The sequence below is a fragment of the Triturus cristatus genome, chromosome 8 (genome assembly GCF_964204655.1).
Source record: "Triturus cristatus chromosome 8, aTriCri1.1, whole genome shotgun sequence".
Classification (NCBI taxonomy): Eukaryota; Metazoa; Chordata; class Amphibia; order Caudata; family Salamandridae; genus Triturus; species Triturus cristatus.
In genome coordinates this window covers 1,118,975,398-1,118,990,932 of record NC_140591.1, presented here as the reverse complement: position 1 = coordinate 1,118,990,932, position 15,535 = coordinate 1,118,975,398, and the positions used below count along the sequence as shown (strand labels likewise).

General features: G+C 45.1%; 1 protein-coding gene across 1 annotated transcript in view; it reads left to right on the top strand.

The window, feature by feature from the left end:
* ATP4B (ATPase H+/K+ transporting subunit beta) overlaps positions 1–14,901 on the top strand; it is a 113,938-nt gene extending 99,037 nt beyond the window's left edge. Inside the window, exon 7 of the mRNA XM_085622735.1 lies at positions 13,475–14,901. Coding sequence (XP_085478861.1) covers positions 13,475–13,633 — 159 coding nt within the window. The 3' untranslated portion in view covers positions 13,634–14,901. The remainder of the gene's footprint in view (positions 1–13,474) is intronic.
* The last annotated feature ends 634 nt before the right edge of the window (positions 14,902–15,535 follow it).

Below are 15,535 nucleotides of genomic sequence, written 5' to 3'. Positions count from 1 at the left end.
TTGACTTGGTCCCGGCCAGTTATTTCCGTGAGGTCGAAAGCCACCAGCACGCGCTATTGTGGGAAGCGCGTCCGCGCATAGCGATTGCTAAGTTGACGCTTCCGTGGTATGACGGGGGTATCGCGCTTCCAGACATTCGACGTTATTATTGGGCCACTCAGTTGAGTGCGATTAACCATGGTGTATATGGTCCGGCGCTGAGCCCCGGCTACGCCATGGACCGATGGTTGCTTCGTGGGGGTAATTACCACAGAGCGTTGTACTCGAAGTCGTCGGACTTAACCCTTACCGGGCCCACCAGGGTGGCCGTGCATGGAAGGTGGTGACGGATTCACTGGGCTGGAAGGGTAAGCTTACCCTTGCCACCCCTCTGTTTGACTCCGATATTCTGGGAAAGCTTTGGCATACAAAAGGGTTTGAGAAATGGGACTTGATCGGTATATCCAGGGTTGGAGACCTTTTGGTTAAGGGTAGGGTAAACTCATTCGAGGAGCTGCAGAAGGAATATGAGCTAGGGAGTACGGAGTTCTTCCGATACGCTCAAGTGTGCCACGCCTTGCGGTCAGTCCTTGTAGAGGGGGAGAAGGTGCCCGAGTCCTCTCCGTTAGAGGACCGGATCCTGGATGGCCATATGCCAGAGAGTACGATCTCGCTCATTTATAAGAAACTAATTAATGTTCGGGCGGATCTTCTTCTAGGGCTGCGCGATCAATGGACCAGGGACGGCCTCGAACTAGATGATGAGGATTGGCAGTATGCAGTTTCTTCTCCCAAAGAGGTTGCGATCCCCGCGCGCCTGCGGCTGGTGCAGCTTAAAATACTTCATAGGATCTACGTGACAGGGCCCAGGCTGGTCCATATGGGTTTCTCTGAGGAGGCCTTATGTAAGAGAGGCTGTGGTATGGTGGGCACCTTCCTACATATTATTTGGGAATGCGGTGCGATTATGGAGTTTTGGAAGCGAATCCACGATGTGATGGGGGAGGTGACGGGCATCGTCATGCAGCCGGAGGCGCGGTGCTGTCTCCTGAATGTTTGGGGTCCTACTGACCACGACGCGGCACAGACTCAGTGGGTGACCCTAGGGAACATGGTAGCCAAGCGCGACATCGCTCGCCTGTGGGGCTCTCCTAGGCCTCCTACATTGACAGCGTGGATGGAAAACATGGATTGGAGCATGTTTAGGGAGAAGACAGTGTACTGTGCTCGAGGGCGCCCTCGTACATGGCACTCTGTATGGGGGCGATGGAACCAGTACAGAAGGGGCATATGCCTGCCCCCAGACCCGGACCCGCCTGAGGAGCAGCTCTCCCCTTAGCTTTCTTTCCGGCTTTGTACTCCTCGCTGGTATGTGTTTGTCTTCTTGAGTCTCTGACTTCCCCTCCTTTCCCTTATCATAGACCTGTGTCTGATGGACGAAATGGGGCTCGCGCCCCCGATGGGAACCCTTTTTGTGCTTTCAGTACTTATCGCCTTGCTTATGTTCAGGTTTGGGTTTGTGTTTATTTAAAATAGAACCTTTGATTCTCCTGTCTGTGTAATGTGGACACTCGCAGGTGTTGTGTTTCTAAAGCTGCCGTACCTCCGGGTTGTCGGCTGAATAGCTGTGTCACTGATTTTAAAGAATAAAGGTTTTAAAAAAAAAAAAAAAAACAGCACACGTTGCAAACGCTGTCAAGATGTGTATGTTGAAGTCACTACCAAAGTACAGAATTGGGTCACCTTCAAGACTTCGCTGCAAAGAAAAAGAATAGCTGGTGGCAAAAAAAACAACTCGTAGCAGGAAAAGTGGTTGTGACGTGTGGCAAGCAGGAACACTGTACAATAGCTCCGACATCCATGAAATGGAGGATCTACAAGAAGATTCCAAAGTCGCCGATTGCAGATGATGTTCAAGTCGTGAAGACACCGCGTTGTACCTGGCCCTCATGTCGACTTTCACAAAACGTTATTGAATTGAAGAACGACCACCGTAGTTGGCAGAAAGAAGCCGCGTGGTTGGCAACTCTGCAGCAAACAGGCACCACCAAAAGGGGAAAGACAATAGCGTCCGCCAACCACAAGATGGCAGCACACTGTCGACGTCGCTGCAAGTGGCTCACGTGCGTCCGTGCGCCAAAACATCCACAAGAGTCAGAAAACGGAGTTGAGGCAGCCGTGTACGTCACACTGAAGATGAAAGAACACAGGGAACTTCGCCGGAGGACTGCACGCGACCCTGTAGCTGGACAAAGCTAAGCGCGTGCGTGGCTTGTCTCATGACATGACTAAATTTGAAAATGAAGGCTGCGGTTAAACTGCCAAGAGTCCAAGGGGCAGCCACGAACCGTAAAAATTAAGAAATTGGCTTACCACCATGTTTGCACAAGTAAAGAGGATAGCCAGGGAATGTTGATTCACCAACCAGCTCTAATAGAAGAAAAACGCAGAAAAAGTCCACTGCTAACCCTGTGCTTGGGAATCATACGGGCCGGCCCTTGCGTTTGCACAGTGCAGCCAGGAATCATGACACCTTCCCTTAAGTGCCCAAATAAAGAGGTAGACCCTCATTTTCTCAAACAGCATTCCCCAAATTAGCACGTAGTCCAAAGTGGATGCACTATCCCCAGATGAAAATCAAGTCACTCACCTTGATGCAAATACTTGACAGGCATCAAACATTGCTTTAAGACAGTATGAGCTAACCTTGTGCTAGCGAAATCCAGAGGAAGGCCCCGTGTGGGGATCTCTGTACCAATGTAGACAGGAACCAACGTGTAGAGGCCAAAGAGTGCCCAAAGACATTGAGCTGGCACCTCACCTATAGAACAGACATCCAGAGGTAGACAAACCAGGGGCAGGTCCCACGTTTCTTTAAACACGTTTCTTTAAACAGGCTGCAGCACAATAACATGTAGTATCAAGTTGATGTACTGACTTTGGTAGAAATTCTTGTCACTCGCCTAGATTGAAATTCCTGTCAGGCATCAAGCATTGACCATCTGTGCTACTAATGCATGGAGATCTTTGTGACATAGTACCTTTTCAATTAAAGTCACTGTGGTCTTTGTAGATAGATGTGGCTGGAACACCAAATCTGGCTGTAGTGACTACTCCTCCAACTCACTGTAATCCTTTTGTGGCTGGAACCCCAAATCTGGCTGTAGTGACTACTCCTCCAACTCACTGTAATCCTTTTGTGGCTGGAACACCAAATTCGGTTGTAGTTGAACTACTCCTCCAACTCACTGTAATCCTTTAGGTGGCTGTAGTATTCCCAGGCTGTTGTGTCATTGGTGATGACACTTGTCGGTGGGGCGTCCGTTGGTGAGGACACTGGTGGGGCTAGCGCTGGCTTGCCTGGAAATACTTTCTTTGTAGATGTAGTTACTTGTGGGATCTCTTCGTTTCTCTTGAAGTTTCTTTGTAGTTCCTTAGTTTCTGTACTGTACCAGGAGTCTCTAGGGTCCAAGTCCGCTCGTCGCCAAAATTATGTTGTGATCTATGAAGATTGACACCTGGAGCCAGGAGGTATTATTAAGTCTTCTTTATTCAGTCTCCCGTACAGGTCACATCTGTCTTTAATCCAGCCAGCCTAGTGTGGTACCAGCCCCACCAGGAGCAGCCTGCCTAGCTGCTCAGCCCATCTCTAACTGCCAACACTCATCCACTCAGACACCCAGGCATTCCACGCATCAAAGGCACACCAACATTCCATGACCATCTCACGCTCTGGCTGAGCAGCTAGAGACAGCAGGGCTGGAGTACATATTGTACAACTAAGTAGGGTATAACAGCCTTCTTCAGCTTCCTCGAGGTGGCAAAGGAAACTTTTTGGCTCGATCTGAATTCTCTGTAGAGAATAAGTTTGGCCAGAGACACTGTTTTGTGCCAGTGTAGCACCCGAAACCAGGTGGTACATGACAGTACTCTGCAGGGCCAGACTAGCTGTAGCGGGCATCGAGCTTTTTCCCCGGTGGGCTGGAAGGGCGTGGGCCGGTTTTGGAGCAGTGGAGGCTGTTTTTGTTACAGGGGTTTGGTTTTGCAGCGGTGCTGCAATATCAGCCCCCTGTTACAAAAGCTGCAGCAGTGCTTCACACTAGCACCCCCCTACCTCCCCCCCGCCTCTCCCGGTCCGACTGAATTGCCAGGGCTGGTTTGTGTTGTAAATAATCTAGGGCAACTTCAGAACAATAAAAATATATCAGAACATGTCAAATGAAAGTAGTGACACTAGTATTTAGAAAAATACAAAAACAATGTATTCAAAATTCATGATTATATTTAAAATATAAGACATGATGGATACAGTCCTACAGAGACTATCATAGTGCAACATCCTAACTACATACATCCATCACACATTCACACTCTAATCTAATACTCATATTGATATATGATCTATTTGATAATGATACAGTTCATAGAAAAGTTAAAGAGAATGTAATAAACAATCTGATTGAACACATGATTATTAGGGTGGTTTCCAAGTTGTCTGTAAGCGCGTTTCGGTAGACACTGCCTTCCTCAGGAGTTCTACCACTGAATGTTGTGCTCAATTTGGTAAGTATTTCCACATATGCAAATGTTAAATGGATAATAGATAAGGTTCCAGATTCAAACACTTCCAGAAGATTATGGCCAAAGTGTACCAATTCTGCAAAAAAGATGATAGACGTATCAAATGAAGATAAGGCCAGCAGGTCACAAATGATGTGTATAATTCTTTCAAAAAAAAGAAGATATATTTTGCAGGCTTATTGTGTTCACAGTAAAGAAGTGCCAATACTTCTCTGTGCCATTTAAACCTTCAGACTCTAAAATAATAAATCTGGAAGGGTGGACGAGCTGCTGATCCACCTGGTCTCTCAATGTGTGCTGGGTACGTTCATTCAAAGGATAGTGCGGACAGCTCAGTCACTGACGCTGGCCACGTAGACTCGGGCGTCTAACTGTGAAACAGCCCCCTGTAACAAAAGTTGCAGCAGTGCTTCACACTAGCACCCCCCTACCCCCCCCCCCGCCCCCTCCCGGGACTGATTTGCCAGGGCTGGTTTGTGTCCTCATTCAGGAGACTGATCCTTTTAATGAGAATTGATTTTCTCTCCCTTCGTGTGATTACTGGCAAAGTCCCAAAAAAGGAGAGAATATGCGAGTTTTGCCTCTTTACATTCAAGATCTAAACCATGTATTATTTGTATGTCCTGTATTGCACAATTCACAGGGTTACTTTTTAAAACCGTTGTTTTTCAAACATAATATATACACTCTGTTCTGGAGGTTCGCAAGTGCCTTATGTCTCCCCCTAATGAAATGACATGTGAGAAGATTTTCCTATTTTGTTAGACATTTTTTTAATGTGTACTAATGAATTTGTATGTACTATCAGTCTGGATTGTGCCATATAATGTATGTTGTCATTTTTTATTGTTACTGTCCTCCATACAGTTAGTGATTTGTTTTGCATGCAATTTAAGTTTTTAAGCATGTAAATATTGTATATTCTACGTTTCACAATGCACGACGTCACTTTCTGAGGCGGCTGCCTCCTTTTAATCATAACATTGGAATTTTATTGTGAGGCCGAATTGTTTCAAAGTACTGTATCTACCCCTGTTTTTAACAATTTTATCTGCTTGGGTTTTAAAATGTGTTTTTGTATTGTTGTGTTATGTGGACCACCGTTGAAGTTCCAAATCATATTAATAAATACATTGAAAAATTGAAATTGACTGAGAACATGATTCCTCGCTAGGGGGCATCCTTGTTCAGAGCACTATGAGGGGATTGTTGAGTTCAGACAAGCTGATAGCTGGGATTGTATTAATGGCAGAGGCATATTCTCAGTTGTGTGAGAATGAAGCATTGGAGAGGGAAGAAACTTCATTACAGGCCCGAGAGCAGTGTAGGCTGCTTTTAAGGGGGAAGAGCAGAAGTTTGTATGGTGGACTGAGAAAGGAATGAGATAGCGGTCTGAGCAAGGCGGAAGGTTTGGCTGTGAGTAGTTTGTTGTTAATGGTGAGTTCAGTTATTGGTCACTGAGCGTCAGCGGTGGACGGCTCAGGGAAATGCGGTGGGATGATGGGGCGGGGCAGGTCGCGGCAGGGGGGAAGCTGTCGGACGACGGAATAGGCATTATTTATTTAATTCTACCTCTTCCGTCATCCGTCGGCCGCCCCCCGCCCTACCCCACCGTGCTTACCTGAGCCAGCCGCCGCTGCTGAGCGTGGCTTTACACATGAATGGGACCAGAAACAAGTTGACTTAGGCCCAGGGCTTCCACGGTATGAATGAAGATGTTCTAGCTGTGTAGGTTTGCCTAGTGGTCACAGATATTAGTTACCTAGAATAATTAAACTGAAATAGGAGGTAGTGAATTTCAGAGTTGAGGAAATTAGAATTTAAGTTTTATTATGCTATGCAAAGAGAACCTCGCACTCTAATTGGAGAAAGAACTGTAGTTTGCGAGACAAGTAAATCCTATAGAAGAAGACGTATTAAAAAACAACTGTCACATGCCAACTTCTTGGCAGAGAATCAATCAGTTATACTTTGCAGGAGCGTCCCATGCAATTAAGAGCGGTGAAGCGGTAGGGCCGGGTTGGGGGTATTGGGGGGAATTCGACGGATAACCACGAGGGGAAATTAAATAAATAATTCATTTTTCTTCGCCGTCTTCTGTCGAAATCCCCCCCAACCGACCCCACTGCTCTTACCTGCACGGGCTGCGGCTGATACATTGTTCTCCAGTATTGGGGTGTCTTTCATAGATTCACATGCTTGAATATTCCCCGTCGTCGGAGAGGGAGTCCCACGGTAAATAATATAGCAATATATACAGTCATAATATATAAGTAATCATATAAAACAGAGATATAAATAGGTGATAAGCATCAAGAATGTCCCTATATGAAATCTCCATAGAGATACATGGAGAGAGAAAAAAGACATTCGCAGTCTATCTCTGTCATTATGTTGGTCCAAACTACGGCCAATCAGGCGCCAGCTCCTCTCTAGAAACCTTCTCCTCAGAGCTCCTCACCTCAGATTTTCTACCGCACGTCGTGTGAAAGGGAGTCTCCCTGAGCTCTGCTCAGTTTTCTCTTCAGCATGTCTTCAAGTAAGAAGTCTCTGTTTAGAGCTTGTTCCTCTTGTGGAAAGCTGCGCTTATATTCAGAAGATCCACACAGTAAGTGTATTTACTGTCTTTACCCTGACCACGAAGTGGGTAAATGTAAATTCTGTAGAACTTTTTCTACAAAGACTCTTAAAGACAGGGAAGGTCGACTCTTGTTGTGGCTCCAGAGACTGAAAGATAAGGATGAGGTGGTTTCTGAAGTAGAAAGCCTTACTTCTGGCCGTTCCCTCACAGCCTCAAAACGCAGTAGTGTTCAAGATCTACCTTCTCCTTTCATTAAGAAGAAGAAAATGTCTCTTTCTATGACATCTGCCATGTCTTCATCCATGGCTACTGCGATATCGCCCACGAGACCTAGTTCTCAGGCTGCTGAGGCATCGACTTCCCTGATTTCTGGCAAGAAATTGGCTTCATCGTCGACGAGACCTCCGACGACGAAATCCGCCGTTTCCTGCTCGTCGACGGTGACTCTGACGACGACGGCGTCAGCATCAAAGTCGTCGACGGCGGTCCCGTCGACGTTATCGTCGTCGACGATGATTATCAGTACAATAAAGACTGTGTCATCAGTGTTGCCTATTGCATCGTCGTCGACGAAGAAGGAAAAGATCTCGTCGACGCTAACATCATCGTCGTCGAAAACTGCAAAATCTGCCTCGTCGACGCTTACGTCGTCGATTGATTCGTCGGCGAGTGCTCCGTCGACGAAGAAAAAGAAGACCTCGTCGTCGTCCCCGTCGACTCCGTCGACGACGATTCCGTCGACGATAGTCCCGTCGACAATGGCCCCGTCGACGGAACCAGCGTTGGTTCCGTCGACGATTCCGTCTGCGAAGAGATCGACAGTGGCTCCTGTACTTCCGATCCCATCGACGGCAGTCTAGTCGATGAAGATAAAGATTAAGAAGGTTTCAAAATCGTCTTTGACACCAGCAACGACAATTTCTGCGCAGAGGTCCATAGATACACAAAGTTCTTCCGCGCCTTCAACAACTACTTCGTCCTTTGCCTCTGTACCTTTGTTGCCATTGCCACCAAGTAGCCAACAGGATATGTTAAATGAGGTCATACCCTTGGATGATTCTCAACTTCCTTCACCTTTGTTCGCAACTGATTCCGATCAAGATTCAGGAGAAGGTCTACCTGAATCTTTCGGTACAGCACACAGTCCATCGGATTTGATAATAAAATGCCAGGAGGGAAGAGATGATGATGAGGATGAACAGTTTTATCAGGAAGAAATTCCTATGGAAGAACATACTGCGACGTTACCCTTGTCGCTTATTACAAATCTTCAACTCATGTTGGATGATTATAATCGGCGTTTTCCTTTATCACCACAAGAGTCTGTAGTTCCTGCTGTTCCAGTGGTTCCAACACCTGTGTCGGCGCCAGTGCCAGTTATAACGCCTTCAGTTCCGCTGATACAATCATCAGCTCGGACATTGACTCAACATGACAATGAAGATGAAGTTCCTCAAGACAAGGAAGATGGTGAGATCCTGGATGATGGTGGCGATGGTAATGATGATGATGATGATATGGCGGAGTGGGATGACTACCGTGCCCGAACACCATCTCCCTCTCCAGTGGTAGCAGGAGACTCACCACCAGTTGACATTGCAAGTTTTCACCAGTTGATGGATAGAGCGGCCCAACGGTTCAAATTAACTACGGAACATAAAGAAGAGGATTGTTTTCTGTATGATTTTAAAAATCAACCTTTCAAGCAGACGCAGACAATCCCTATTATTGAGTTTATTTGGGATGAAGGTAAAAAGATAATGAAAACACCAAATAGCCTTCCGGCACAGTTACCTAGGTTGGAGAAGAAGTATAAGCCGCCAGTAGGAGCTCCAGCGTGCCTCACTGGTCAGTCAAAACCAGATTCGGTAATCACACAAGCAGCGCAACGTCGGGCTAGAAACCCTGTATCTACAATCACTGCACCACCTGATCGTGATGGACGTCGCTTGGATGCCATAGGGCGAAAATTTTCATCGATGGCTTCCACCACTGTAAGAGCGGCCAATGCCTTAGCCATTTTAGGTCGTTACGACCGTCAACTATGGGCGGATATATCGGCTTTAGTTGAAATGCTACCTGATGCATCTAAGACTGAAGCTGTGAAGCTACTTCAAGAGGGAGAGAGAACATCTGAAGAAATAATTGACTGTGCAGTTGACATCGCTTGTTCAGGTTTCCGTCAACTCGCTGGAGCAGCGGTATTGCGCAGGCAAGGTTGGTTGCGCTCGACATCTTTTCGCCAGGAGGTGCAGGCGAAAATATTGGATATGGCATACGACGGAGAATCTTTATTCGGAGATCATGTGGATGAAGCTCTCCAATCGATCAAAAAAGATACAGAAACTGCTCGCTCTCTAGGTACATTGCAATTTAGGAAACAGCCCTTTCGGGGTGCACGCGGACGCAGCACCTCCTCTAATTTTCGGAGAGGAAGCAATTAATATCGACCATACAACCAGGGTTCCAATCGTTATACCTACAATCAACAGCAATCCTCTCGGCAGCAGTCTTCCAAGACTTTCAGAGGGAAATCCTCGTACAGAGGTTCCACTCCTAAAAGACAATGACTTACATCAGTCCCAGAAAATTGGAGGTCGAATCTCACTGTGCTGTTCTCAATGGTCCTCCATAACAAAGGACCGTTGGGTTCTGGACATTGTAGAAAAAGGTCACACGTTAGAGTTCATCGAATTTCCCCCACCCACGCCACCTACCGGACCACCGCCGGCTCATATCAAAGAACTTTTTCATCAAGTTCAACTTTTAATACGCAAAGGAGCCATAGAGGTAGTACCAAGATCTCAAAGAGGGAGAGGATTTTATTCCCGATTCTTCCTTATCACCAAGAAGAACGGGGAATGGAGGCCAATACTAGACTTAAGGGCTCTCAACAAATATTTAAAGAAACAATCCTTTCGTATGTTAACGCTTGTAGAGATCTTGCGATTACTCTCAAAGGGAGATTTCATGGCAACAATCGACCTCCAAGACGCATATTTTTATATCCCCATACTACATTGACATCGGAAATTTCTACGCTTTCGAGTCGGTCAAAAGGATTTCCAGTTCAAGGTATTACCTTTCGGTCTACGATCAGCCCCTCGAGTGTTTACGAAAGTGCTCGCTCCTGTGGTAGCTTTCTTACGTCTCCAGGGTGTTCAAATCTTCCCATACCTGGACGACTGTCTCCTAAAATTGCAATCGGAAACTCAACTTCTACGGGACACACGTCTTTGTCAGGAGGTGTTTCGCTCCTTAGGACTATCCATAAATTCCATAAAGTCCCAACTACTCCCATCTCATCGCAAAGAATTTCTAGGAGCAACATTGGATACAGTGTCAACAAAGGCGTTTCTCTCCCAAGACCGTCTACAAAGGATTCTTCGATTGGTGTCCCTAATACGATCAAAAAGGTCAGTTTCTGTAAAACTATTAAAGTCATTTATAGGGATGGCGTCATCGTGTATTGCTTTGATCCCTCATTGCAGATTAAAGACACGCCCCATCCAAGAAGAACTAGACATCCAATGGCGTCAAGTTACTGGCTCGTTCAACGACGTTGTACTCATCACAGACCGTATGAATTCGGCACTCAAATGGTGGACACAGCCATCAAATCTAACAAAAGGAATTTCATTTCTGTCGGTAGTACCAGACATGACAATAACAACAGACGCCTCTCTAGAAGAATGGGGTGCTCATCTGGAGGATTTGTCAATAAAGGGGAAGTGGACGATATGTCAAAAAACCTGGGACATCAACAGGTTGGAGCTCATGGCTATATTTCTAGCTCTCAAGTCGTTCCTTCCTTTGATCCAAGGAGAAACAGTCCTAATACAGATGGACAATACAACCTGCATGCACTACATAAACAAGCAGGGCGGAACAAAATCTCCGAAACTGTCTCGACTAGCTCAGTCGATCTGGGACTGGTCTCTCGACCATCGCATCACGATTGCAGCAGTTCATCTACCGGGGGTATCCAATATTCTGGCGGATTCCCTGAGCAGGTCCTCCCCATCGACCCACGAATGGGAGCTACATCAACCAACTCTAGAGATGATATTTCAACGATGGGTCGTCCACAGCTGGATCTCTTTGCCACACCAGAGAACCGGAAATGCCGAGATTATGCAAGCTGGCATCCCCATCAAGGGTCACGGGGCAATGCCCTTTTGATGAACTGGTACAATCTGTTTGCCTACGCTTTTCCCCCAATCCCTCTCGTACCTCGTGTCCTGTGGAAGATGCGGCGGCAGCCCTGCCATCTACTTCTCATAGCCCCACGATGGCCTCGACAGGCATGGTTCTCGGAATTACTCCTACTTTCCCAATGCGAACCCATCCTTCTACATCCTCGTGCAGATCTACTTACAATGAGCAAGGGGCAAGTTTGTCATCCGAATCCCTCATCACTGAGCTTATCAGCTTGGAACCTGAGCACTGTGAATTTGCCCATCTAGATATTCCACAGGACTGTAGAGACATCTTGGCTCAGGCGAGGGCTCCTTCTACGGTGAAAACGTACAAATTAAAGTAGAGGAGATTCTGCCATTGGTGTGCATCTACTGGGGTTCATCCAATTCACTCTACACCAGAACAACTGCTACCGTTCTTCTTACAATTGGCTAAATCCGGACTTTCTCTTGCAACCTTGAGAGTTTTTCTGGCGGCAATTTCTCGTTTCCGTCAGGATGGTTCAACTTCCCTTTGCTCTTCGAGGATAATGCATCAATTCTTCAAAGGGTTGTTTCGTAAATTCCCACCTGTTAGACGCCCTCCTCCATTGTGGCACCTTAACATCGTGTTGGCACAATTAATGAGACCACCGTTCGAACCAATACACAAGGTCGATTTGATGTATCTGACATGGAAGGTGGCTCTTCTTCTAGCACTAACGTCTTCACGTCGCGTCAGTGACATTCACGCTTTTACAATAAATCCTCCTTTCCTACAGTTCAAACCAGATTCTGTAGTACTGCGCACTAATCCAACATTCTTGCCTAAAGTGCCTTCAGACTTCCATATTAACGAACCAGTGATCTTAAAGACTTTCTTTGCTAAACCTCAAACTCCTGCGGAGCAACAATTACATTCCCTGGATGTGAAACGATGTTTAAAGTTCTACATCAGCAGAACAGCTTCTTTTCGAAGATCGGATCAGCTCTTCATAGCTTATGGGCGTTTTCACAAGGGACGTCCAGTTACAAAACTAACAATTGCACGTTGGGTTTCAGCAGCCATCGTCTTCTGCCATCAAAAGGCGAACAAGCCTTTGCAGTCACCAGTGAGGGCTCACTCCACTAGAGCAATGTCATCCTCAACCGCCTTATTTGCTGGAGTGCCTTTACATCAAATCTGCAGAGCAGCTACATGGTCGAGCAGACATACTTTTACAAGACACTACTGCTTGGCGGCTTTAAACGAAGAGGATGCTGCAGTTGGGCAGGCAGTGCTTCGCAATCTTTTTAAATAAGGTGAGCCTCTTCCTTCCCTCCTCCATATTGTTTCCATTTACCGTTGAATAGTGGCTCATTTGCACTTATATAGATATTGAATGATATCATATATATAAGGATGTTGATTGTCATTACGATTTCAGTTTAATATGATTATGGAAACAATGCTAATTGTTACTGCTATCTATTCTATATTCAAGCATGTGAATCTATGAAAGACACCCCAATACTGGAGAAGAACAATTGTTACTTACCTGTAAACAGGTGGTTCTCCAGTATTGGTGTCTTTCATAGATTCACATGCGACCCTCCCTCCTCCCTTCAGAGACTCTCTTCTCCTCATAAACTCTAAAGTTACTCTGGTGCTACGAAAATCTGAGGTGAGGAGCTCTGAGGAGAAGGTTTCTAGAGAGGAGCTGGCGCCTGATTGGCCGTAGTTTGGACCAACATAATGACAGAGATAGACTGCGAATGTCTTTTTTCTCTCTCCATGTATCTCTATGGAGATTTCATATAGGGGCATTCTTGATGCTTATCACCTATTTATATCTCTGTTTTATATGATTACTTATATATTATGACTGTATATATTGCTATATTATTTATCGTGGGACTCCCACTCCGACGACGGGGAATATTCAAGCATGTGAATCTATGAAAGACACCAATACTGGAGAACCACCTGTTTACAGGTAAGTAACAATTGTTCTTCACGTCATGCTTCTTGATGGGTGCCTGCGTTCACAAGCAGACAACAGTGGGTTCAGTTCAACCACTGAATAAAAGCAGAACGTGCCAATGAAAAGAGGTGCAGCAATTTTGATAAAATCATGCCTAACGCCTAACATTGTTTATTTTATTTCCTGTCTAGCCCAACTACACAAATCCATTAGTTGCAGTGAAATTCCTGGAAGTTCAACGGAACATCAAAATTCCTGTTGTATGCAAGATAGTCGGATCAAAAATTTCCACGGACAATCCGCATGATCCCTATGAAGGAAAGGTCGAATTCACTCTTGAGATAAATTAGAAATTGGAACAATGTGAATTACTGTTCAATATTTCAAGTATGTTATTGTACGTTTTAAGGGGCAAACTTTACTTAGGCTCTGATTACGAGTATAGGTGGTGTTTATAATAATCCACATTTGTAAAGCGCAAACAATCACCCGTAAGGGTCTCTAGGTCCTGGGGGCCGTCGGGAAGATTAAGCAAGCTATTGCCCAGAGTCACATGGTGCTGGGCTAATCTGCCGCTAGCGCCGGGGATCGAACCGTGATTTCCAGATTCTAGTCAGTCCCCCTGGCCGCTGCACCGCACCTCTTCCCATGATAAATAACAATACCACATTGCACTTTTATTTTTCGAGTCCGATTAATTCCACCTATTACGGGTTGCTGGGGAATAACATATGGATTTTTGTGTTTAACACACCAAAAACCACATGAAATGGTAAATACCTGCCAAAATTTAAGGAAGGTTGAATTGTTTAACGCATCCGATAATTATCAGAAGCTTAAATACCTAACAACTCGTAATTCCCAGCCATGCGTAAGCATTGGTTTACGCTTAGGTATGAACTAACCAACTCACTCGTAACCAGGCCTTAGTCAGCAAAATTGTCCCAGCCTTAGTTTTGCCTGTAATATGGCTGCTTGTAGCTTTTATTCTTTTGCTGTCAGTAATTTTTTATCCAGAAAAACTGTATGTGTGATAAATAAATCACGTTTACCCTTCCTACTAGGCTAAAATACCAACTGTGTCTTCTTGTGAATATGTTTAAAATCAAAAGCCTCAGTTCTTAAAGAGAAAACAGGTTGCTCGGCCAGCACCCTATTCGCAGTTTGACAAATGTAATCAGTGTGGAAAAATATGACAAAAAATCTGAAAATAGTAATGGAAGATATCAAACTGGAGGACTACAACCTGACGCTAATTCTACCAACAATGAACTGATCAGGAATTCGTGTCGGCAGTAACATCAAACTGTGGCTAGAATAATTAATTCTGTCCACGATTGTATATTTTTTTTTTATTCAAACCGAATAGATCTAAAAGTACACCGCAAAGTGTGCCTTGCCGCTGATGCTCTGTTTGCCTTCCTATTGGTACACTGTCTATTAGTATTATAACTTTGATACTTAATATATATGTCATTGTATAGTATGTATTTGTCCATGGAAGATAAAGTCTAGGATTGTGTTGCTTCGGTATTTGTGCATTGTCTACAGTGTTGAGAAGGGGGCAGACTGCTGTAACATTAAAGGGCTGGTACAAATAAAGAAACCCATTCTACGAGGTTCCCTAGAATTTTCTCCTTTATTGCTTGTTCCTTTCCCATTTGAGATGATAGTTATCCATTCAGTGTCAAAATAAACATTGTGGCAGAAACTATTAGCATGTCATATGCATCTGACATATGAAATGCCTAAAGATAAACCATCCACTTGTGATATAGCACTGACAACCCCCCAAGGGATGACACTGCGCAAGCTAGATGGTTCTTGTAGGTCTCAAAATGGAAGTCAATTATACCAACCTGGACATAGACCGGCTCCACCATATTGACAACCAACATACGGATAGGTGTGGCAAAGCTTTTAGTAAATGTGATGTTACATGCGGCACAGGCGTTACTGAATGCTAACATGACTAGTGTTTGTGTATAGAGTGCATTAGATTGCATGACGGTAGTTTAGGACCAAGAAGCTAGGAGTGTTTAATTGTAATGGGATTCTTGTAGAACACTGGCCTCTGCACTTTTACATTTAAGTGTCACATATTTTTATAGCTAAGGTTAACAAGCCATAGAAGGGATGTTCCACTCTTTACAGCAGATACCTTTCGCGGTAGTTCAGCACATATAAATGGCCTTGTTCAGTTCTGTAACAGAGGAAGTGATGAGATGCAACAGTGGCATCTTCCATGTGCT